This window comes from Danio aesculapii, chromosome 24, assembly GCF_903798145.1.
Source record: "Danio aesculapii chromosome 24, fDanAes4.1, whole genome shotgun sequence".
In the NCBI taxonomy this organism is placed as follows: Eukaryota; Metazoa; Chordata; class Actinopteri; order Cypriniformes; family Danionidae; genus Danio; species Danio aesculapii.
This window is the reverse complement of record NC_079458.1, coordinates 14,279,918-14,306,250: the sequence shown is the minus strand read 5'-3', so window position 1 is coordinate 14,306,250 and position 26,333 is coordinate 14,279,918. Positions and strand designations below refer to the sequence as shown.

At 35.9% G+C, this 26,333-nt stretch overlaps 1 protein-coding gene across 1 annotated transcript; it reads right to left on the bottom strand.

The window, feature by feature from the left end:
- Positions 1-19,888: 19,888 nt before the first annotated feature.
- ccl34b.9 (chemokine (C-C motif) ligand 34b, duplicate 9) lies at positions 19,889-21,720 on the bottom strand. The gene is made up of 5 exons (XM_056451090.1): positions 21,564-21,720; positions 21,349-21,390; positions 20,865-20,985; positions 20,683-20,764; positions 19,889-20,157 (listed from the first exon to the last, which is right to left on the bottom strand). Exons 1-5 carry the CDS (start codon positions 21,640-21,642, stop codon positions 20,119-20,121), a joined length of 363 nt encoding a protein of 120 aa, XP_056307065.1. The 5' UTR covers positions 21,643-21,720; the 3' UTR covers positions 19,889-20,118.
- Positions 21,721-26,333: the final 4,613 nt, after the last annotated feature.

Below are 26,333 nucleotides of genomic sequence, written 5' to 3'. Positions count from 1 at the left end.
TATATATATATATATATGTATATATATATGTATACATACATATATAGATATATACATACATATATATATATATATATATATATATATATATATATATATATACATACATATATATATATATATATATATATATATATATATATATATATATATATATATATATATATATATATATATATATATATATATATATATATATATATATATACATATATATATACATATATATATATATATACATATATATATATATATATATATATATACATATATATATATATATATATATATACATATATATATATATATACATATATATATATATATATATATACATATATATATATATACATATATATATATATATATATATATATATATATATATATATATGTCATGGATTGGTCAGGCTCTCACGACCCCCACTCACGAAGATCACCATCACCTGACTTCTAATGAGCACACAGCTGCATCACATTCACGAGCACCAGATAAAAGCACAGCACTCCAGTCGCTCATTGTCCGGGCTCGTCTCGACGAAAGCGGACAACTGAGCGACCACTCAGCGTAGTCATCCTCAGCTAAACAAACGATTTACTTACCTGTTCTCTTTGTATTCCTCCTAGTCTTCCTGGTCCTCCCGAATCGTCCTGTCTTCCAGTCCTTCCAAGTCTGTGTCATCCTCTGTCAGCTGTATCTGGTGTGTGCTGTCCATCCTCGTGTATTCCTGTTACCCAGCCACGGAGGAAAAGACCCCAACATCATTCCTGATCCTCCTGGCTATCCTTCATGTGCTCCTTGTTGTCATTCAATAAACACCCTAACGTTTCCTTACCTCTGTCTCCTGTCCGCTTCATAACAGAAGCCCGGACCCATAACGACGACAACATGAGCACCCTCGATCACTTTCAAGAGCTGGTGGACCAGTTGAAGCGGATTCTACAGCCACCAGCTCCACTTTCCAACGCACCACCAGCACCGAGCACTTCCGCCTCCACAGTTTCTTCTTCGGCCCTTCCTTCCAGTCCCATGGCCCGACCAGCGCCCTACTCAGGCGGAGCGGGGGAGTGCAATGGTTTTCTGTTACAATGTTCCCTCATATTCGAAATGCAACCTTCTCTATATCCCACAGATAAGTCAAAGATCGCCTACATCGTATCACTACTCTCTGGACCTGCACTTAAATGGGCTGAGACGATCTGGAACCAAGCCGGGCCGGTCATGAATTCCATCACTACCTTCACGGAGTATTTCAAAGAGGTGTTTGGACGTTCTGATGGGGAAGTAGCCGCTGGAGAGCAGCTGTATCATCTAAAGCAAGGTACTCTATCTACACAGGAATATGCTCTCCGGTTTCGCACTCTAGCAGCTGCAAGTGGATGGAATGAGAGATCGTTGTTGACCACGTACCGGCTCGGCTTGGAACCCACTCTCCGAATCCAGCTGGCCACATTAGATGATACAATGGGTCTGGAGAGATTCATCCAACATTCTCTCCGATGTTCCGATCGTCTCCGTTCCTATCAACAGGACACCATCACCCCCTCGTCTGCACTCCTCCAATCGCCTGAGTCAACAGCCTCTCCAGAACCAGAACCCATGATAATAGAGTCTGGAAGACTGACATCAGCGGAACGACAGAGGAGGCTGACCCGGGGTCTGTGTCTATACTGCGGTGTCAGTGGACACACCCGTATGGAGTGTCCCCTTCGTCCCATTCGGACTTCAGTGAGTGTATTCAGTACGAATATTGAACAATGTAAACCACTTACTACCACCGTACAAATAACTACTGCCTCTATTTCTCTCCTTGTCACAGCCCTCATCGACTCCGGGTCAGCAGGGAACTTCATCTCCCAATCCCTCTGTCGTCAACTCCACCTCCGTACTGAGGCGTCCTCGCATATATACCAGATACAACCGATAACCCAGTGCACTCGATCTTCGACCCGTATCCATCGACAATGCGAAGACATCCTTCTTCAAGTGGGGCTGTTACATCAAGAGAGGATTCAATTTCTGGTTCTGGAGGGTGCAAATATGGACATCATTCTAGGGCGCCCGTGGCTGGTGAAGCACGATCCCATCATCTCTTGGGGCACAGGAGAGATAAAGAAATGGGGATCTGGATGTACACCTACCTGTTTTCCAAATCTCCCTCTTCAAGGTCGGAACCCCATTTCTTTGTTTGCAACATCGGTCGAGAGCCCTCCTGAGAAGCAGTCTATCCACATTCCTAAGGAGTACAGCTCCTTTCATGATGTCTTCTGCCCCAAGAGAGCTTCCCAGCTACCGCCGCATCGGCCATGGGACTGCGCGATCGACCTAGTTCCAGATGCCCAGTTGCCAAGAGGTAGGATCTACCCGCTCTCGCTTCCAGAGAATCAGGCAATGGAAGATTACATAAGGGAGGCTCTGAGTCAGGGGTACATACGTCACTCAAAATCACCAGCCGCCTCAAGCTTCTTCTTTGTGGCCAAGAAGGACGGAGGGCTGCGTCCATGCATCGACTACAGGGTCCTAAATAACGGTACAGTAAAATACCGATATCCCCTTCCTCTGGTACCAGCCGCTTTGGAACAGCTCCGAGAAGCTAAAGTCTTCACTAAATTGGACCTCCGCAGCGCGTATAATCTGATAAGAATACGTGAGGGGGACCAATGGAAGACAGCATTCGTGACCCCTACTGGCCACTATGAATATGAGGTCATGCCTTACGGTCTGGTCAACGCCCCCTCCGTATTCCAAAACTTCATTCATGAAGTCCTCCGGGAGTTTCTTCACCACTTTGTAATAGTGTACATAGATGACATCCTCATTTACTCCCGGAGTGAGGCCGAACATCGCCAACACGTTGCGGAGGTCCTACACACATTGAGAGAACATCACCTCTACCTCAAAGCGGAGAAATGCTCATTCCACCAGAAGTCGATTCATTTCTTGGGATACATCATTGATCAAACCGGTATACGTATGGATGGGAAGAAAATTGAGGCTGTTCTATCCTGGTCAGAACCCACTTCCATTAAGGAGCTCCAGAGGTTTCTTGGGTTTGCTAACTTTTATAGACGGTTTATCAAGGACTACAGCAGGATTACATCACCTCTCACTAATCTCCTCAAGGGTAAACCCAAAGGACTGGAGTGGACCAAAGAAGCAGCCGCAGCCTTCCGCCTTCTTAAGAAGGAGTTCACAAGGGCCCCACTCCTGACTCATCCTGACCCAAATCTTCCTTTCGTGGTGGAAGTGGACGCATCCACCACCGGCGTCGGGGCAGTATTATCTCAACATCATGATACACCGCCCCGACTGCATCCCTGTGCCTATTTCTCTCGGAAGTTGAGCCCGGCGGAGCAGAATTACAGCATAGGAGACAGGGAGCTGCTAGCAATCAAGCTAGCCTTGGAGGAGTGGCGTCACTGGTTGGAGGGAGCCAAACATCCGTTCCAGGTGATCACAGATCACAAAAACCTCCAATATATCAAAGAGGCCAAGAGACTATGTCCACGTCAAGCCAGATGGTCACTTTTCTTCTCACGTTTTGATTTCTCCATTTCCTATCGTCCAGGACCCAAGAATCTAAGAGCAGACGCTCTCTCTCGTTTACACGAGCATCACGATCATGAAGAACTCCCAACGAAGATTCTTCCCGAACACATCTCCATTTGTCCGATCACCTGGAACGCTCCTCCAGTCGTTGCCACTCCGGAAGCCCCTGCTCCGCCGGGATGCCCTCCTCATCGGCAGTTCATACCACCTGAACACCGGGTAGATCTGATCCACTCCTTACATACCTCGCTAGGCACTGGACATCCAGGGATCAACAATACTCTCTCGCTAGTATCCCAACGATTCTGGTGGCCAAACATGGCAAGGGATGTGAGGCAATATGTTCAGGGCTGTAAGGACTGTGCCCAATCCAAGAGCCCACGTCATCTACCCGCTGGAAAGCTCCATCCCTTGCCGATTCCGAACCGTCCCTGGTCACACCTAGGAGTGGACTTTATCACTGATCTCCCTTCGTCAGAAGGTAATACCTGTATTCTAGTCATAGTAGATAGATTCTCAAAGTTTGTCAAACTAATCCCTCTGAAAGGTCTTCCCACAGCCTTTGAAACAGCCGACAATATCTTTAATCAAGTCTTCAGGTCATTTGGTATTCCAGAAGATATTGTGTCGGACAGAGGTCCACAGTTCATCTCACGTCTATGGAAAGCCTTCTTCAAGCTCCTAGGTGTGGCCGTCAGCCTCTCTTCTGGATATCATCCCCAAACCAACGGGCAGACAGAGAGGAAGATTCAGGAGGTGGGACGGTTCCTGAGGACCTTCTGCAGTGGTCACCAGAGCTCCTGGAGCCAGTATTTGGGCTGGGCAGAATATGCCCAAAATTCACTGCGGCAACCCTCCACCGGACTCACGCCATTCCAGTGCGTCCTGGGCTTCCAACCACCGCTCTTTCCCTGGGATGGCGAACCATCTGATGTCCCCGCAGTGGATCACTGGTTCCGGGAGAGCGAGAGAGTCTGGGACGAGGCTCATCAACATCTGCAGAGGGCAGTCCGTCGAAGCAAGGTAACCGCCGATAGAAGAAGGTCTGAAGAACCCAGATACACACCCGGACAAAAGGTGTGGCTATCCACCCGGGACATACGCATGCGACTGCCCTCTCGCAAGTTAAGTCCCCGATTTGTTGGTCCCTTCACCATCGTGGAACAGGTTAACCCCGTCACCTACAAACTACAATTACCCTCTCACTACCGTATTCACCCTACATTCCACGTATCACTCCTGAAACCCTATCACGATCCTGTTCTTCCCTCCACAGAGCCTGACCACGAAGAGGAACCCCCTCCTCCACTGCTCCTAGAAGAAGGAGCCGTCTACGCAGTGAAGGAGATCTTGCGTTCCCGACGTCGTGGTGGCCAGTTGGAGTACCTGGTGGACTGGGAAGGGTACGGCCCCGAAGAAAGGACATGGGTTCCCAGAGCTGATATTCTCGATCCTAGTCTCATGGTGGAGTTTCATGAGAGCCACCCTGAGTTCCCAGCGCCTAGAGGCAGAGGGAGACCACCACGGCGTCGGAGGTGTCGGCCCTCAGGAGCGGGCCCTGGGGAGGGGGGTACTGTCATGGATTGGTCAGGCTCTCACGACCCCCACTCACGAAGATCACCATCACCTGACTTCTAATGAGCACACAGCTGCATCACATTCACGAGCACCAGATAAAAGCACAGCACTCCAGTCGCTCATTGTCCGGGCTCGTCTCGACGAAAGCGGACAACTGAGCGACCACTCAGCGTAGTCATCCTCAGCTAAACAAACGATTTACTTACCTGTTCTCTTTGTATTCCTCCTAGTCTTCCTGGTCCTCCCGAATCGTCCTGTCTTCCAGTCCTTCCAAGTCTGTGTCATCCTCTGTCAGCTGTATCTGGTGTGTGCTGTCCATCCTCGTGTATTCCTGTTACCCAGCCACGGAGGAAAAGACCCCAACATCATTCCTGATCCTCCTGGCTATCCTTCATGTGCTCCTTGTTGTCATTCAATAAACACCCTAACGTTTCCTTACCTCTGTCTCCTGTCCGCTTCATAACAATATATATATATATATATATATATACATATATATATATATATATATATATATATATATATATATATATATATATATATATATATATATATATATATATATATATATATATATATATATATATACATATATATATATATATATATATATATATATATATATACATATATATATATATATATATATATATACATATACATATATATGTCACGATCATCAGCGATCATAACTCCCAGATCGCTGGATCTCACAAACAAACACACATGGGATACAATTCCCCCATTAATGGACTACATATTCAGTCATGCCACACACATACTCACACCTGCTCCAAGTTTCTACTGATTACACTCGCACCACCTGAGCATTGTCAAAGACTGATTACAGACACTACTTAAACAGCACACACTCTCATTTCCATGGCCGAGTCTTGTTTTCTGTAAAGTGACATTACAACGCATTTTTCCTAGTCTTGTTTCTTCGTGTTTTGATCTTTGCCTTGTGTACCAAGTTCTCCCGGTCTGCCGCCTGCCTTCCGACCTCTCGCCTGTTACATTTGACCACGATTCTGGACTGCCTTTATACATCTGTTTGCACCTGTATTGACCATTGCTTGCCTGACTTTGATTAAACCGCAAGTGGATCCTAAATTCAATTGTCTGTGTCACTCCCCGTGTTACTATATATATATATATATATATATATATATATATATATATATATATATATATATATATGTGTATATGTATATGTATATATATATATATATATATATGTGTATATGTATATGTATATATATGTGTATATATATATATATATATATATATATATATATGTATATGTATATATATGTATATGTGTGTGTATATATATAAATGATTATTTATAGACCTAGCCCATGGCAGGCTATGTGGAATATTTTAAATAAGTGGGTTTAAATAAAATACAATAGGATTGGTGACTGTAACGGTGGCTCCAGGTTGCCAACTCATTTAAGAGCCAAACTAAAATAAGTTAAAGGACAATAAGCCTAGCTAAACAATACGGTCAGCCGCAATGCCTATTTCTCATGCGTTTTTTCACACAACAAGACTTTCTTGACATTCTAAAACGCTGGATTAATAAACAAATTTTCAAATAAACGAATTAAACACGTACGTAAAATTCATAATAAATAATGTCTTGTAGTTCTGACTAACAATTGAGCTGGCTGTCTGTGCGTTGCGCTAATAGTGAACTTGACATTTGCTCTTCGTGAGAAAATTATGTTAAAGTGTTACAGCGGGCCCAGTTCCATATTGAACATATAAATATTGCATATAAGCTATTCGGTGCTGCCAACTGTTTGCATTTTAGTAAATGCATTTACTATTGCATGAAATAATAAAAAAGGGAAGTGCGTTTGTAAAGCGCGAGATGCGCACAGAAATCAGCGCACTATGCCGAATCAAGCTCTCTTTACCCTAATTCTGCTTAAATTGTAGAAAATATTTAAAATGACAGGACTTATTGAATAATCAATCCTTTTTCATTTGGAGAATTACAGTTATTAATAGCATCAATCCTTTTTCATTTGGAGAATTACAGTTATTAATAGCTTAGTCCTTATTAATAATCAGTTCAAAAATACATCATTTACAGATCTACTGAAGAATAAGACGAATGTGCAATAACTTTAATATTTTTATACTTTATAGCTTTACAGCGCGTGCATCAAAGATATACTGTAGTCATTGATGTAAGCCTGCTTACTGATCAAAGGATAGAATATGTAAACTTGGTTTATATATATATATACAGTATATATATATATATATATATATATATATATATATATATATATATATATATATATATATATATATATATATATATATATATAAATAATAATAATAATTAAAAGCCTGGGTGCTGGTCCACAGAGGGCTCTTATTTTGAGGGCTACATCACGAGCTCAGATTTGGTTGACCAATCAGAGGAAAATGGGCGTTTAAGCACCGCCTACATGTGTATAATGAATTTTGAAATTGTTTGTCCATTTTCCTACCCTAAACTAAAAAAACGAAATAGAGCCAAAATCTAATTTTTTCGTTTTTTGTGAGCAAAAGAAAAATGGAAAAACTGACGTTTTTTTCATTTTCCTTTCTTTCTGTGAAAACGGATATGGATTGGACGGAAGATATCCTAATTCTCCACATTTCTTAATTCGATTTCTGTTTAGTTCGATTATGACCTTAGTTGGATTAAATTAATCAAAAATCGGAGTACTCAGAGTACTGTCTTAATCATATTAAAATCAGAGTATTGGTGTCCATGTAAACTTACTCATTGTGAGGTGACCGTAGAAAATAACTTGTATTACTTTCATTCAGTTAAACTGATTTTGGAGAAAGATTGGTAACACTTTATAATAACTTACACACTATAAAACATTTGTTAAGCATTAGCAAATAGTTAACTCATGATTAACTCTACATTATAAGACATTAGTTAGTAGTTTATAACTACATACAAACACTGTTATTGACTTAAAAGTCTATTTATAATGTGTTTAATAACTGCACTTTCATACTTTGTTACTGATTAATTTTTCATTACTAAATTAAGTATTGCATTATTTACAAACCATTTGTATTTAAGAGTAGTTGGTGATTTTTAAGATCATCTAGAATGAGTTAGTAAACCATTAAACTATTCAAATCAACATTTTTATATCTCATCATTCAGGCATAGTTCTGCTTACTATGCATGTTTGTAAATGCTTTATTAACTCAACTTCATGCAGTTTTTAACCAAATCTAAAGTGAGGACTATTTATGCTTCATAGATCCCTCATAAATGACAATAAAAGGCTCACATACATATGTCGATAAATGTGGAGTCATTGCTTAACAAATGATGAGTTGACTATTTGCTAATGCTTTATGAATGATTAATAGTGTGTAGCTATTACAAAGTGTTACCAAAATATTTTTTGGTAATGCTTTACAATAAAGGTGCATTAGTTAACATGAACCAACAATGAATAACGCATCTATTAAGCATGACTTAACCTTTATTAATGCTAACTAAACATTTCTTTATGTGTTAGCTAATGCATTGTAAATTAGTAAACATGATCTAACAGTAAACAATGACATTGTTCAGCATTATTTAATCTTTGTTAATGTTAATTTACACATATTCTAATGCATCTCTTTACATGAACAGCTTACTTAGTTAATGTTTACTTAATACACTAATGGTGTACACTTTAAGGGGTAGAATTGGGATTGGGCCTAAGTAATGCAAAACAAAATCATTGTGTACTATTAGATCATGTTTACTAATGCATTCGCTAAAACATAAATAAATGTTTAGTAAGCATTAACAAAGGTTAAGTAATGCTTAATAGATGTGTTATTCATTGGTAGTTCATGTTAACTAATGCATTGACTAACGTTAACTAATGCACCCTATTGTAAAGTGTTATCGATTAAATTTTTCTTTGCACAAAGCTATATAAGGCTATTTTTGCACTGTCACACATGGCAAAAATTAATATAATTAGCATTGACATTAATTAATATGCAGTAAATGGTTAACATTTCTCTTTCTTTTATTAACCTCTTGTTAAAATAATTTAATTAGTTGAAGGACTCATTCAAGATCATGTGACTGGAGCCTCCTGTGAAACCCATGATGTTCCCCTATTAGATTTCATCTCAGAATTGTAAATATTTCACATACTTTTATGTAGACACTATGAAGTTATTAAGTTTTGACACTCCAGTTTATTGAAAATGTCCAGCAAATCTGACAGTTCATTGGGAAAAGATATTGGTCATAAATTCATCTAAAATAAGTAGCACTCTATAAAGATAAGTTTACAAAAATTAAGATAAATCACTCTCAGACTATTTGTGTATTATCAAGAGTTTTTTTCCTTTATTTTTGCTATGTCATACCATAGGATACATTTTACAATACAGTTCAGTAAAAAGTAAATAAATAAGTGAAATAATTGTTAAAATTGGTGACCCCTTATATTTCTCCAACATCAAGCTTAAAACTACATAAATATATCTATTTGTACCCCCCAAATGCTAAAAACTTAAGCACTTTATGTTTAGAAATTGAACTGATATCATAATTGAGAAAAATATGATTACTAACTAAACAAACCAAATATATTAAGCAAAAACAGTATTTACTGAATCTGAGTAACGCATTAAAATAATAAAAGAAAAAGATAAAATACAAGACAAGACAAAGTGATAACCACTGTTGTACTTTTATTTTCTTTGTGCAATAGATTCAACATATTTTTCCAGCACAGAATCCTGTGTGTTTACAGTTTAAAGCAGGATTGTGTAGTACAGTATAACATCATTGGATGAAAATCTCTTTCTGGTGTTGTTCCTGCATGGTGAAGATCAAGTTCTGGGTGAGGTTCATCGATGTCCAGTCCCAATGTGTGCATTATTAGGTGTATTTATACACTGTACTCCATTCTGTTGAATAAAAACAGAAGAAAAACTTTGGCTTTGTGCTCGATATGCCAATATACAGTGCTCAGCTTACAGTATATGAGTACACCTCACACAGATCTATCTTTTAAGTGAATATTTTTAATAGGTTTGGTCAGTACTGAAGCCAAATTTAGAGCTAGTCTAACAAAATAACATACAATAACACTCTATAAACTCATGCACCCAAATTTATGTGTTTGAGAAATATTTAAAGTAAAGTCCAAGAAACCAAAATATATAAAATTTAGTTGAAATTTTGTAATTTTTTTTATTTTAATGTATTATCTTTCTAATTCTAAATATGTTCAGTGACATAAATATTATTTTAATAAAAATGTTTTTTAATAAAATCTATTTTGTTCAAATGCACCAGAATTGATTACCTATATTAACTGAGAAATGGATAAGAATATTCATTTTCAAAATGGGGTGAACTCATTTATGCTGAGCTCTGAACGATTGTTTGGATAAACTCGTGAGAGGTTTTTGTATTTTTTATCAGTTATAACTGTAGATGTATATTATCTGTAAGTTCTAACCTCTTCTAGATGTTTTATTCTTTCACAGAGCCACGGTGCTGTCAGATCTATGCAGTACATCCTGTTCATTTCATCAACAAACCTGTAAAGATGAAAAAAAAAATACGTTTGTAAATACATCCACAGCTCTTTGACCAGGAGTTAAGCAGAATATATTTTATTAAGTTTTTGGACTGACTTACAGCACACACTTAAGACAGTCACTTGTTTCTTGAAGGAAGTAACAACTATTTATTTTGACCTGTGGTTCATTTGTCGTAAGTGTCTTGCAGCAAACTGTTTCTTTAGGGTCGAAATCAGTGGCTGCAAATCAGATAGAAAAAAAAACTCCAGAAATAAAAAACTTTCTAATTTTAGATTTGAGGACTTCTGCTGTAAAAACACTAAAGGCCCATTCACATCAAGGCAGATCAGGATAAAGATACAGTTATAAAAATCATTTAAATGATGAGCTCACATCAAAACTCTAACAATAGCAGCACAGAGAAACTACAGTAGTCCACATTTGGAGTAAATCAAAATATGGATCAACATTGTCCTAAGACACAAATACGTGTTGTCCACTTCCAGATTTTGACTACTATAATGCAATTAAATCACTGTCAGAACACTTTTATTCTACACTGTTAACAATTTTAGTCAATTACACAGTATTTAACTGTAATATGAACTATATTTTACAGCAGGACCGTTATGAAGTGTGTTACTGTACTTTAAAATTGTATTGTAAAAACGACAGTATATTTTACAGTAAAGATATACAATACTATAAATACATACACAGTAAGATAAATGGTGCTGTAAATGTAAATGCAGTATATTTACTGTAATTGATTTACAATAAATTACTGGCAAACTGCTGCCAGTATGTTAATGTAGATTCTATAGGAAATTGTTAACAGTGTAACTGATGATTAATAAAAAAATTGACAGTTAAAGGTTTTAGAAGGCTAAAAAAACTACAACACAACTTTATAATAAACAGAACAATATTCAATTCACTGATTTAAGCATCAATATAGTAATATATTATTGTACTCACCATCCTGGGTGGGAACAGGGCGCACAACCTGCAAAAGAGGATCTATAAAAATAATAAAACGTGAAAATACTTAAAGTGAGATCAATTTGCTTGAAAGTTAAAATGACATTAAATTATTAGGTCAATTTTTCTTAACTGGCAAATTAATTTATGGAGTAAAACATAAACCTTTTTTTTCTCGAAAATGATAACAAATAGACATTTGTATTGCATGCAGTAAAAGGATACTGACCTCCTGATGCAGAAGCACACAGGAGCAAAAGTAAAGCAGACGAAATGATCACTTGTTGAGAAGCTGAGGACAGATGCATGATTACACGAATGATCTCCTGCTTCTGATCCACTCTTGCTTTTGATTTACTCAGAAGGAGGAAAGGTTGTCTTTGTTCATACTTCACAAGAATTACGTGAATGGAAAAACATAGATAATCATTCCGGGAGGTCCTTACTCCATAGTGAAATAGCCAACTGTACATTTTTGAGATGTGACAAATGAAGTATGCAGTTATCATCATGTGTAGGGATTTTCTGAAATGTGTCTTTGGACAAGCCTCAAACTGGAATGTGGAAAGGAGTGTAAAATAAGGGACTGAATTAAAGTCCTGCATTGATACCAATATTTAATAGGTGAATGTGTGTGTGGCTGTGGGAGCATAATGGTATCCACAGGACTTTTGCAAAATAGATAAATGACAAAAGATTAAGGACATCACCAATACAATCAATAAGGTCACATTTGTGTTGGCTAAGATCAACACAAATGTTGTGGTTGTGTTAAATGTGCTATTTGTTATCCCATAAGAACATTTTTTTCTGGTTGATGGCAAAATGTGTGTTTTATATGATAATATCTATAGAAGATCAAATTTACACGAGAATCAGAAATACATGTGACATTAAGATTGTTTTGAGGGAATTGAAATACATTTTTAATAATCTATTTGCATTTAGTCAGAAGTATAAAAAATAAACAGTTTTCTATTAACAAAAAACCTAAAAATACATGTGCGCAGCATAAATTTTACATTTATTAATTTAAAAGAGGCTTTTATCTAGTGAAACTAGAATAAATGGGGATAAAAGAAGCACATGAGCAACCCATCAGTGGACAGAGATACAATAATATGCACTATTTGAATGAGTTACAAGATTAAGGCAATAGATCAGTTAAGAAACATGTTATAAATAAGTCAGATTTGAGAGGAATTTTAAAGGTCTGAAGTGTGGAAATAATCCAGCGACATTGCCGTAGTTCATTCCAAAATGTGGCAGCAAAGACACAGAAAGCCCTACCATCCACACCAGTTAGCCAGAATTTGGGTACTAAATGCAAATTCTCAGAGCTTGATAGGAAGAAATGTGCTAAACCATCACGGGTATAAAAACTAAACTCTTAAACTCAATACAGTAATTGATTGGGAGTTAATGTAAATCAAGATTTTTGCTTGTAAAATTGTTGCATAACTGGAGTAATATTGGCTGATAATTTAGCAAATGTTAAGTTCATGGGCAGCTGAATTCTTACAGTATCTTTGAAATATAAAGAAGGTTGTGACCTGGCAATATTATGATGAGTTTGACTTCATATCTTATTTAAATAAATACTTTTTTCTTTTGCAACCAAATCAACAGTTAATATTACAATATTACAAAGGTGAAAGAAACATGATTTTATTTTGATTTGATTGATTTGGGCTTTAAAATGTAGATTATATGGTCACACTTTACAATAAGGTTCATTAGTTAATGTTAATTAATGCATTTACTAACATGAACAAACAATGAACAATACATTTACTACAGTATTTGTTCATGTTAGTTAACGTTAGTTAATGAAAATACAGTTGTACATTGTTAGTTCATGTTAACTCACGGTGCATTAACTAATGTTAACAAGCATGGACTTGGATGTTAATAATGCATTAGTAAATGTCCAATTATGATTAATAAATGCTGCACAAGTGTTGTGCATAATTAGTTCATGTTAATAAACGCAAGAACTAATGAACCTTATTGTAAAGTGTTTCAGATTATACAATAGTTCAACAAAACTATGTAAAATAGAAGAGGTATGAACTATAACTCCATCCATCTTAATGGAGTAGCCAGGTTGGGAGGAGACTTGGGATTTAGAAATACCTGCCAACACCACATGAAGATTCCAACAATGAAGATAAATCACTCCCATGCTGTTTGTGTATTATGATAAGTTGTTTTTCTTTATTTTCATTATGTCATGTCAAAGGACAACCTTTACTGTACAGTTCAGTAAAAAGTAAACAAAAAAGTGAAAGTGAAATAATTGCTAATGTTAGTGCCCCCTTATATTTTCTCAAATCTATTATATTCCAGCACATAATTGTGTTTACAGTTTAAAGGAGGATTGTGTTGTAAAGTATAACGTTACTTGATGAAAATCTCTTTCTGGTGTAGTTCCTGCATGGTGAAGGTCATATTCTTGGTGAAGTTCACTGATGTCCAGTCCTAATGTGCTATTCAGTTATACACTTTACCCCATTCTGAATAAAAACAGAAGAAAAACTGTGGCTTTGTGCTTGATATGCCAATATACAGTGCTCAGCATATATGAGTACACCCCACACAAATCCAACACAATCTCATGGCAATTCATAACTTTTTGATTTAGTGGCTAATTCATATAAATTCGTATGATCTAATTCGTACATTTTCGTACGATTTGCTCATCCCCCCAATGACGGTTGGGTTTAGGGGTGGGGTTAATTGCCACGCCTCCTTTTTAAAATCGTACAATTTCGTATGACTGAACTCGTACGAATTCGTACAAATTAGCCACTAAACTGGCAAAACATAAAAGACTTACGTTTTCTCGTGAGATCAGGCTGCACAAATCTATCTTTTAAATGAATATTTATAACAGGATGCTTTACAATATTATATTTGTGCATATACAAGAGTTTGGTCAGTACTGAAGCCAAATCTGGAGCTAGTCTAACAAAATAACTTACAATAACTGTCCAAAACGAATACACCCACATTTATATGTTTGGGAAAATTATTAGATAAAATAAAAACAGCAAAAATCAAAAGAAACAAACAAATTATGAAATTAAAATTTTGTAGTCTGTATTTTTTAATTTATTTCGATGTATTATCTTTCCATTCCTTAAGATGTTTGGTGACAAAAAAAAATAAAAATTCAAATAATAATAATAATAATAATAATAATAATAATAATAACAATATAGGCAAGGCAAGGCAAATTGGGTTTCATTTATGTTTGCATAAACCATAAATAAACCATAAATAAACTTATCTATTGTATTACATTATAATGGTTCCATATCACTTCTTATATTATCCACAGTTAAAAAAAAAATGTAATCTGTAAGTTCTAACCTCTTCTAGACGCTTTATTCTTGCCGCTAGCCATGGAGCTGTCGGATCAATGCAGTGCATGTTGTTCTTTACATCAATGAACCTGTAAAGATAAAATAAAAATACATTTGAAAATACATCTGTAGCTCCTTGACCTGGAATCATTAAGCATGTGATTTTTTTTTTTAAGTATTTGGACTGACTTACAGCACAGACTTAAGACACTTGTTTTTTTCTTGAAGGAAGTAACAGCTATTTATTTTGATCCGTGGTTCAATTGTTGTAAGTGTCTTGCAGCAAATTGTTCCTTTACCGTCAACAGCAGAGGCTGCAAATCAGACAGAAAAGAAACGTCCAGAGAAAAAAAAAAGACTTTGCCATGATTTCAGTACTTCTGCTGTATAAACACTAAAGGCCCATTCACATCAAGGCAGATCAGGATTAAGATACAGTTATAAAAATCATTTTAAATAACGAGCGCACAACAATAGCAGCCCAGAGAAACTACAGTAGTCCACATTTAAAGTGGATCAAAATGTGGATCAACATTGTCCTAAGACATGAGTATTTTTTAGGAAAACTTTTATGAAAGGTTTTTTGATCCACTTGAAATGTTGACTACTGTATGGCAATTGAATCACTGTCAGAACAGTTATATTGAGATGAATAATTAAAACATTGACAGTTTAAAGTTTTAAAGGGGTAAAAAAACTGCAGCACAAGTTAATAATAAACAGAACAATATTCAATTCACTGGTTTAAGCATCAATATAGTAATATATTACTATACTTACAATCCTTGGTGGGAACAGGGCGCATAATCTGCAAAAAGTGATCTATAAAAAATAATAAAATGTGAAAATCCTTAAAGCGAGATCAGTTTGCTTGAATATTAAAATGACATTAAATCCTTAAGTCAATAAAATATGAACTTTTTAAAAAAAAAAAATGATAACAAATAAACTTTTTTTTTGTCATGCAGTAAATGCTACTCACCTCCTGATGTAAAAGCACACAGGAGCAAAAGCAAAGCAGTGGAAATGATCATTTGATAAGAAGCTGAGGACAGACTCATGATTGCTGAATGATTTCACAGATGATCTCCTGCTTCTGATCCACTATTGCTTTTTATTTGCTCAAAGGAAGGAAGTATTGTCTTTTTTCATACTTCACAAGAATTAAGTGAAAGCAAAAATATGGATTATCATTCCGGGAAGTTACATAATCTTTACTTCGTAACCCTCTGGCGTTCCTTATTGAGAATCACACACTTGTGGTCTTAAAAATACACGAATGCCTGTAAAGTACCCTCGGTTTTGTTTTTAGTAAAGTCAGTCAAATTTATTTTTGTTTAATACATTTTTCCTGTATTATTTTGAATTTTGAGAGGGTTTATGTTAATAATTAATGTGTTTTCAGTATTTAACATTCATTTTTCCCCATCTTGTCAATTTTATTGTCTATTATTTTTATTATTATAGCAGTATTCTCTGTTAAAATAGAGACTCTGCCATTCAAAAACAAAAGGCAGATTAGCATCATCTGGTTGTAACAAAAAAGAAAAACATAAAATGATATGGTGTAACTAGGTTCTAGTATACTATCTAGGCATGGAACGATAACCATTTTAAGGTATACCACGGTTTGGAAAAGTCAAGTGTTTAAAACCTCCAAAATTTACTGTTACACCTACGATATCCTATGATATTTGTGCGAATTTTATTTTATTTTTTTAAACTTTTTTAGGACAACAGTATCTCTAGGAGAAAAGTTATCCAAAGATGCTGTTTTAAATTGTAAAGAAATGTGTGTTTTTGAAACTAATGAAGACAGCAGAAGACAGCAAAATAAAACATGTTGTCTGCATCCGAATTCACCTACTACTCAGTCAGTACAGCGTTTAAATTTTAATTTACTACTCGACCGTTAGAAAAGTACGTTCTATATACAGTAATATTGATACGAGTAGTATGAATGAACTCGGACATACTACGGATGCCATTTTGTCATCATCATGTGGCTTATCCGCTCTTCCATTCATGAATTCTCTCGTGGTGCATCATGGGATAGTGTAGCATCCATTGAATACGCATACTGTTTTTAGCATACTACATAGTATGGAAGTATGTGAAAGCAAAAAACTAAAAATAAATTTTTGTTTTTTTACCCAGACATTTAAAAAGAATATATTTTAGAGCAGTAATCACAATACTGTGAAACCGTAATATTTTTATCCAAGGTTATCATATCGTATATACCGGCCCATGCCTATTACTAGCTCTACAAAGCTGCTTGTGAATTCCTTAGTTGTTTATACATTACTAAGCAACTGTGGATTTGAATATACCTTTAGACCAGGGGTGCCCAAACTTTTTCGTGCCCAAACATCATTGAAAGCCGTGTGCCGAAGATAAATATGCCAAACTACTTTACAATAAAATTGTTTTGTGTAATTTCCTAATTTATTTAAAAATATTTTAAAAATAAATTGAAAACTTCATTTGAAATATTAACTAATGCAGTATAACTTTTAGTTTTAATGATAATTTACTGCAGTAATAAAAAAAAAAAACAATCACATTATAGCACAGTGGAGTTCAATGCTGAATACACTAGTTAAGCAGAATCTGTCTTTACCTTGATTTTATCCACAAAGTCTCTGCATTGACCTCTGTCTGTCGGGTGACAGTATGTATATTTAAACTAAATTACAGCATTTAGATTAAAACATTTAATTTAACATAGAATTTTTTTTAACATCTAATTTAACATTTAATTTTTTTTCAGCTTAACAATAAAATAAACATATAAAGGTTTACATTAAATTTGAAAAGACAATCTCGAAACCATCCCAATCATTCTCCCTTTCCTCTCAGATGGGATGGCAGGCCAAATCAATGGTTACCATGGGCCAACATTGGGCCGCGGGCCCTAGTTTGGGCACCTCTGCTTTAGACAATCTTTTTGACAAGTTTTAGATCATGATTGTTTGAAAATGTGATTTGAAGTGTTGCTGATTATATTATGATTACAGTAAAAACTGTACATATTGCTACAGTATAAAGAGACTACACCAAAGCCTTGCCATTTTGTATAATGGTGTGTGTCTTAGAGATTAGAGTGTCACCACTTCACTCCTGTGCACTTTCTTTCAGCTTTACGGTAGATTTGTTGATTGTGCTAATAAAATATTCTCTAAATATCCATATTTTGAGGGTGACCGTGGCTCAGTGGTTAGCACTGTCGCCTCACATTAAGACGTTCGCTGGTTCAAGTCCTGGCTGGGTCAATTGGCATTTTTGTGTGGAGTTTGCATGTTCTCCACGTGTTGGCGTGGGTTTACTCTGGGTGCTTCGGTTGACCCCACAAGTGTGTATGGGTGTTTCCCAGTGCTGGGTTGCGGCTGGAAGGGCATCCGCTGTGTAAAGCATATGCTAAATAAGTTGATGGTTCATTCCGCTGTAGCGACCCCTGATTAATAAAGAGACTAAGCCAAAAAGAAAATGAATGAATGAAATGATTGTAACAAAAAAGAAAAGCATAACATTATATAGTGTATGGTGTATCTATTTCAAACTCTTGGTGTTTTAGAGTGTTGCCCCTTCATTAATATTTGCTGATATTTAAATTATGTCTGAATTCTAACATTTTGTTGCACAAATGATCAAACTTTTCTCTGTTTCATAAGAGTGTTTGTATAGGTAGATGTGTGTGAGTGTATGTGAGAGTGAGTGTGGCACGTCATGATTTTGCCAAGTACGATGCAATCCTAGATTAACACCTTTGTTGATCCTGGAATATCATTTTTGTTGGACAATGTAACCCACAGCTATTCCCTACCCATAAACCCAACCATAACTGTAAATTATTCCCAGAGGGGAATAATAGTTAGATAACAATCATGTAGAAGTGCATTAACCTAACTGTAAATGTCAAACATGTCGCTTAATTCTGATTGGCTGATTGGAATGTTGTTCCAGGATCAACATGTTAATCCAGAAACATATCCTACTTGGTGAAATCAGGTTGGCAGTGAGTGTATGTTTCTATTTAACACTTTTAGTATTTTAGAGTGTCACCCCTTCACTGCTGAGCTTTTTCAGCATCATGCTGGATTTGTATATAAACAAACGATTTTCTGAATGTTCATATTTTAGCTTATTTCCCATTAATTTCCTGTAACAGTCATTTTTGATTGGCGAGGTCTACAAGTGTGACTATTTTATTTCCACTATTAAACATGCTGCAATCATGGCCTTCACATACAAAATGCCAACAAAGTCAATGAGTTGTAGCCCATTTTGTTGATTCTGTAATTTTTTAAATTTCAAAATACTAAATAATTTGGTCTAAAATGACCAAAGACTACCAAAGGGTTAAAGATGGGCATTTATGGTTGTCATAATCATTGCTCCATAGTGAAATTAGCTAAATATACATTTGTTTGATGTGACAAATCAAGGATTTGCAATTATTATCACGTGCAGAGGTTTTCTGTAATGTGCCTTTGGACAAGCCTCAAACTGGAATGTGGAAAAGAGTGTAAAATAGGGGACTGAACTGGAAGCCTGCATTCACATGGGAGTCTCGCAGAAGCTGTTGCACCTGAGTGTAGTGCAGGACAATATTTGATAGGTGAATGCATGTGTGGGCTGCATAACAGTATCCACAAGACTTGCAAAATGGATACATCACAGATAAATATGTGTTAAAGTTACTGACCTCAGATTTTCATCCAACATCAAACTTAAAACTGCATAAATTTATCTATTTTCTTCCCCAGAAACTTAAGCACAAACAGAACAAACCAAATTCATTAAGCAAAAACAGTATTTATTGAAACTGGGTAACGCATTAAAATAATAAAATAACAATAAAAAAATTTAAGACAAGACAAAGTGATAGCCACAGTTAGACTACATGGCTGCAACCCATTGCTTGTGCAATAGATTCAACATATTTTTCAGCACAGAAACGTGTGTGTTTGCATATTAAAGCAGGATTGTGTAGTACAATATAACATGACTGGATAAATTTCCGTCTGGTGTGGCTGCATGGTGAAGATCAAGATGTCCACTCCTAATCTGTTTTATTAAATACTGTACACTGTACTCCAATCTGTTGAATAAAAATGGTAGAAAAACTGTACCAAACAGTGCTGAAGCCAAATCTGCAGCTAATCTTACAAAATAATTACAATAACACTCCATAAACTAGTACACCCAAATTTATATGTTAGGAAAAATTTTAAATAAAAATTTTAAAAAGAACAAAAATCAAAGAGAAATATAAAATCTATAAAATTTTGTTTACATTTTGTAGTTTTTAATTGCTTTATTTAAATGTATTATCTTTCTATTTCTAAAAATTTTCGGTGACAAGAATGTTATTATAAGATATATATATTTTTAATAAACCTATTTAGTCCACCATAATATATTATCTATTTACTGAGAAATGGATACAAATATTGATTTTCAAAATGGGGTGTACTCATTTATGCTGAGCTCTGTAGGATTGTTTGCATATCTTATAGATATGCTCATGAGGGGTTTTTGTATTTCATTCAGTTATAACTTTTCCTTATTATTTCTAATATTATCCACTTTTTTTTTTTCAAAAATGTAATCTGTAAGTTCTAACCTCTTCTAGATGTTTTATTCTTTCACTGAGCCATGAAGCTTTAGGATAAATGCAGTGCATCTTGTTCATTTTGTCAATTAACCTGTAAAGATGAAATAAAAATACATTTACAAATACATCTGCAGATCTTTGACCAGGAGTTATTAAGTAGATGTTTTTTTAAAGCCTTTGGACTGACTTACACCACACTCTTAAGACAGTTGCTTGTTTCTTGAACAAAGAAACAGCTATTTATTTTGATCTGTGGTTTCATTCTTGTAAATTTCTTGCAGCAAACTATATCTCTAATGTCCATAGGAGAGACTGCAAATAGAAAAGACACCTCAAGAAATAAAAGACTTTCCCATGAGTTCAGGACTGAACAAACACTAAAAGCCTATTCACATAAAATCCGATCAGGATAAAGAAACAGTTTTAAAAATAATTTTAAACAATGAGTTCACATCGAAACTCTAACAACAGCAGCACAGAGAAACTACAGTAGTCCACATTGCAATTGAATCACTGTAAAAACATTTATATTCCAATTGATAAATAATAAAAAATAAATTGACAATTCGAGGTTTTAGAAGGGTAAAAAACTGCAGCACAAGTTTATAATAAACAGAACAATGATTAATTTACTGATGTAAGCATTAATATATTAATATATTTCAATATACTTACATTCCGGTGGGGTAACAGGGTGCATAACCGGCGTAAAATACTCTATTAAAAGATATGAAAATCCATAAAGTGAGATACATTTGCTTGAAAATTAAAATTAAAATTTTTTTTAGGTAAATTTTTCTTTACCCACTGGCAAATTAGTTTATGAAGTAAAACATGAACTTTTTTCTAAAATGATAAACATATTTTTGCATGCAGTAAATGCTACTCACCTCCTGATGCAGAAGCACACAGGAGCAAAAGCAAAGCAGATGAAATGATCATTTGATGAGAAGCTGAGGACAGATGCATGATTGCTGAATGATTTCACAGATGATCTACAGCTTCTGATCCACTCTTGCTTTTTATTTGCTTAGAAGAAGGAAGTATTGTCTTTCTTCATACTTTATAAGAATTAAGTAAATACAAAAACATGAATACTCATTCCAGGAAGTTTCAAAATATTTGCTTCTCAAAGATGGTTATCAGAACCAATGCTCTATAGCTAAATTAAAAAATATATTTTTAGTGATGTGACAAATCCAGCCTGATCTCACGAGAAAACATAAGTATTTTACGTTTTGTCAGTTTAGTGGCTAATTCGTATGACTTTCGTACGAAATTGTACGATTTTAAAAAGGAGGCGTGGCACCTAACCCCACCCCTAAACCCAACCATCATTGGGGGATGAGCAAATCATACTAAATCGTACTAATTAGATCGTACCAATTCATACGAATTAGCCACTAAATCAAAAAGTTACGAATTGCCGTGAGATTGTGTTGGACAAATCAAGTATTTGCAATTATCATCATGTGTAGGGATTTTCTGAAATGTGTCTAAGGACAAGGCTCAAACTGGAATGTGGAAAGGAGTGTAAAATAAGTGACTGAACTAAAGGCCTGCATTAACATAGGAGTCTCGTAAGTCTTGCAGGACAATATTTGATGGGTGAATGTGTGTGTGGTCTGCAGGAGTATAACTTTATATAGGTCTTCTCCAAAATGTATATCACAAAAGCTTAAAGGTGTCAGGAAATAAAAAAAAATAGATGTTAGTTTCACTCTTTTAGACAAAGCATGGATTTAGAAAATTTAGAAAACTACCACCCACACAAGTTAGCCAGAATTTAGGTACAAGCTAATTTTCAGAGCTTGATCTCAAAGTATGAGAAGGGACATTGGAGAGAATTAAATTTGATAGGCAGAAATGTGCTAAATTATGGTGGGTTTAAAAACTAAAAGAGCCAGTGTAATTGTGGCCAAACGTGAGTAATATTCGGGACTTTATTGAGCAGGCCATAATCCAATAATCCAAGATACAACAAACTCATTAACAACAGTTGCAGCATCTTTTAAGTTTAGAGAAGATTGTAGACTGACAATATTACAAAGGAGAGAGAAATTGGGTTTGATTATTTGATAATGAGTTAATTGAAATGAAATTCAAAATGTATAGAGTAGTTAACCATTATAACAAGATTATGTAAACTAGAAGATGGAGAAGTCAGGTTGGGGAGGAGACTAGAGATTTAGGGACAACTAACAAAAACTTTCATCTTTTATTTTCAAAAAGTTTTGCCTGTATATAACTTTGACCCAAAAAAGTTTTTGGTCTACGTGAAGTTTAAATGTTAAACTAATTTCGAGAGGAGCATGTGCTCATGATTGACCCAGCTGGTCCACATTAGCTAATTATGATCCTCCAATCAAAGGATCCCAAGTCACTATATATATCCTAATTTCCTCTCTACAACTATCTTCGTCTGGAAGAAACCCCCCTCCTCCCCTTCTTCCACCTTTATCAAGAATGGGCGGCACGGTGGCCTAATGACTAGCACGTTTGCCTCACAGCAAGAATACCAATGGCGTTGGGTCTTCACTAGGCCATCTGGTGTTTCTGTGCGGAGTTTGCATGTTCTCCGTGTGGGTTTCCCCCGGGTTCCCTGGTTTCCTCCCACCATGCAAATGTGCTCTATATTATTGATAAAATAAGCCTAAATCTTTTTCTAATGTCTTACTCTCAGGAAGTTCACCTTGGCCTCAGCAGCGGGGGAGTTTCAGATCGACCTGAGCTCAGTCTCCCCTCGCCCTGTGAAAGGAGGGAGCCCTGGCCTCGAGGATACCTTGAGCTCAGGGCTCTCTCCCGGGACAGCACGCCAAACAAGCTATGTATAAATCGTTGAGCTAAGTGTGAACTCTTGAATATACTTTAAGATTATAGAAGTAAAGAAAAATGGGGGAGGGAGAAGTTTTAAAGGCTGTATGGTAAAATATATTTACAGTATGTACTATATCAATGATGTAAATGTGTGGAAATAGCGCCGGTTGACCTGACCTAGTGAAAGCATATACTGTAGATTTAAGAATAGCAGTGGACCAAGGACAGAAACTTGAGGCACTTCTAGAGAAAAATAAATAATCAGATTTATATTTATTAATAACTATGTTTACATAGACACCAGTAATCAAACTCTTTGCCTTAATCTAAATAAAACAATAAGTGTTCCTTTCATGATCCTTTTTTACATGTAAAGCACATAATTTGATCTACGTTTTCTCCAGAGTTTCATGTAATTTCAGGTGTTTTATTTTTAATTTGTCAACTTTAACTGCAGTTTGACACTTTCACTTTCATTCAGGAATATTTCATGCACGCTCCCGCAACAAACTGAGATATTGGATGCGAGTATGAACTGTTGGAAGAGTGTTGTTTAATGGAATTTGATACCGCAAGCTGTATGGAAAAAAAATTGGCATTTCACAATGCAGGTGTCTGTGGTTCTTTACTGACTCGATAGTGCAGAGAATAGTGTCAAACACTTGTGTGGACAGACTATTCTGTCGCCAAATGCAGCGAAAATCCTACACGGCAGTAATAGCTTGATTGCGGTGTTTACATGTCTTACACTTCAATAATGCAACTAAAATCGGCACACTCCACATGTTAAATTCCATTTCTGTTTAGTTTGATTATGACCTTAATTGGATTAAATTAATCAAAAATCGCTGTTTACATTGTAGACTCTTAATCAGAGTATTGTCTAAATCATATTAAAATCAGATTATTGGTGTCCATGTAGGTGTACAGGTACTCACTGTTAATGAATCGTTCCCTGACTGAATCTAACTCTACAGAATAGTGAACTGTGTCAAAAGCTGCACAAAACCAGCTAACAAAACCAGATAGCTAAAATCCTCTCAGTCAGAGAGAAGGAGGTCATTCCCTTCTCTTAAAAGGGCAGTTTCTGTACTATGAATAGAGAAAAATCTAGACCGAAATGGTTCCTATAGATCAAGGGTGCCCAAAACTTTTCTTATAAAGGGCCAAAAGCCAAACTTGATTGAGGGCTGTGGGCCAAAGTTAAATATTCCTAACCATATTACATTAAATTTGCCATGGGTAATCTCCTAATTTATTTGCTAATATTTAAAAATAACTAGAAAGCATTGCTTTAAAACATATCAATTATTAATGCAGTATATTTATTAACATTTTATAATGAACTTACTTTAGTAAAAACATAAATAATGCCATTTATAACACAGTAGGGTTCAATGCTGAATACACTAGTCATAGGCGGAGGGTGAACAAACTCCAGGGTAAGGCTAACATATGCGCTGCCCATTAATGCATTTAAAAAGACTGGCGACCGACCAAGAAGAGGTTTTAACAAAAGCACTGCCTATTAACAAACGTCTACTGTATTCAACACGCGCATTATTTTATTAAACTCACCCACTGATCTACACTACCGGTCAAAAGTTTGGGGTCCGTTTATTTATTTTTTTATTATTATTACTTTTATTTAAAAATCGAATTAAAACTATTCTGTTCATCAAGGCGGCATTTATTAAATATTAAAAAAAAATTGAATACTTATTTATTAAATATTTATTTATTACTTACTGTATGCTGTTTCAAATTTAATTATTACTACTTCTTGCTTTCATTACTATTACCAGTAATAACTTTATTACTCTTAATAAGAGTGATTTCTGAAGGATCGTGTGACTCTGAAGACAGAAGTAATAAAGCTGAAAATTCATCATCGCTAATGCAGCCCTCACTATTCTGCCACCCTAGGCAGCCGCTTTGGTCACCTCTGGATGCGCAGGCCCTGAGAATATGAAATCATTCTCTTCTTCACAAGGCCAATTGAAAACTGAACTTGTAATTCAGCAATAAATATTTGACCTTTAAAATATAAAACTCCAAACAATTGCCTAAACAATAGGCTAGACTACGTTACAATGAAACTACCAATTTAATGCTGAAAACAAATTAAACCAGAATAGTATATAATACCTCATACCTCAATACTGTAATACTCACTGGTTGTTTTATTACTTATGTCCTTGACCAGCAAAACAAAATAGTCCGCTGGCCATCACTTTTGGTTTGGTTTTCAGAGCTGCTGCGAACTCCAGTAATAAACAGCGCTCATCAGTGCAACGTGCGGGGTTGGACAATTCCATTTTTATGCGGAGGGGGACTTTAAATTTGATTGACAAACTTACAGTAGCTAAAGTGTTGAGTTAATCATCAACATTAAATTACATTCATATTACGCCTTACACCTGTTACATGTTTTTAATGCATTTTTTTCTTTGCCGCTATCTCCGTGGTCTCTAGCCAGGAGGAGGCTAAGCCACGCTCCACCTATGACACTAGTCGAGCTGCTCCTGCCTTTACCTCGATTTGCTCACCGATGTCTTGTGCATTGTCCTGTATCTGTCAACTGGCAGTATTTACGTTTAAAAAGTCTGATTCATTAACAACATTTAATTGATTGTTATGAAGCGGACAGGAGACAGAGGTAAGGAAACGTTAGGGTGTTTATTAAATGACAACAAGGAGCACATGAAGGATAGCCAGGAGGATCAGGAATGATGTTGGGGTCTTTTCCTCCGTGGCTGGGTAACAGGAATACACGAGGATGGACAGCACACACCAGATACAGCTGACAGAGGATGACACAGACTTGGAAGGACTGGAAGACA

Bases quoted from the DNA above. Each gene is read 5' to 3' on its own strand.
- ccl34b.9 (XM_056451090.1), bottom strand. From the start codon at position 21,642: ATGCATCTGTCCTCAGCTTCTCATCAAATGATCATTTCATCTGCTTTG. The intron at 20,765-20,864 runs GTAAGTCAGTCC...TCATCTTTACAG, and splicing joins AACTGTCTTAAGAGTGTGGT to GTTAATTGACAAAATGAACA. The intron at 20,158-20,682 runs GTTAGAACTTAC...TTTATTCAACAG, and splicing joins GAATAAAACATCTAGAAGAG to ATTGGAGTACAGTGTACAGT.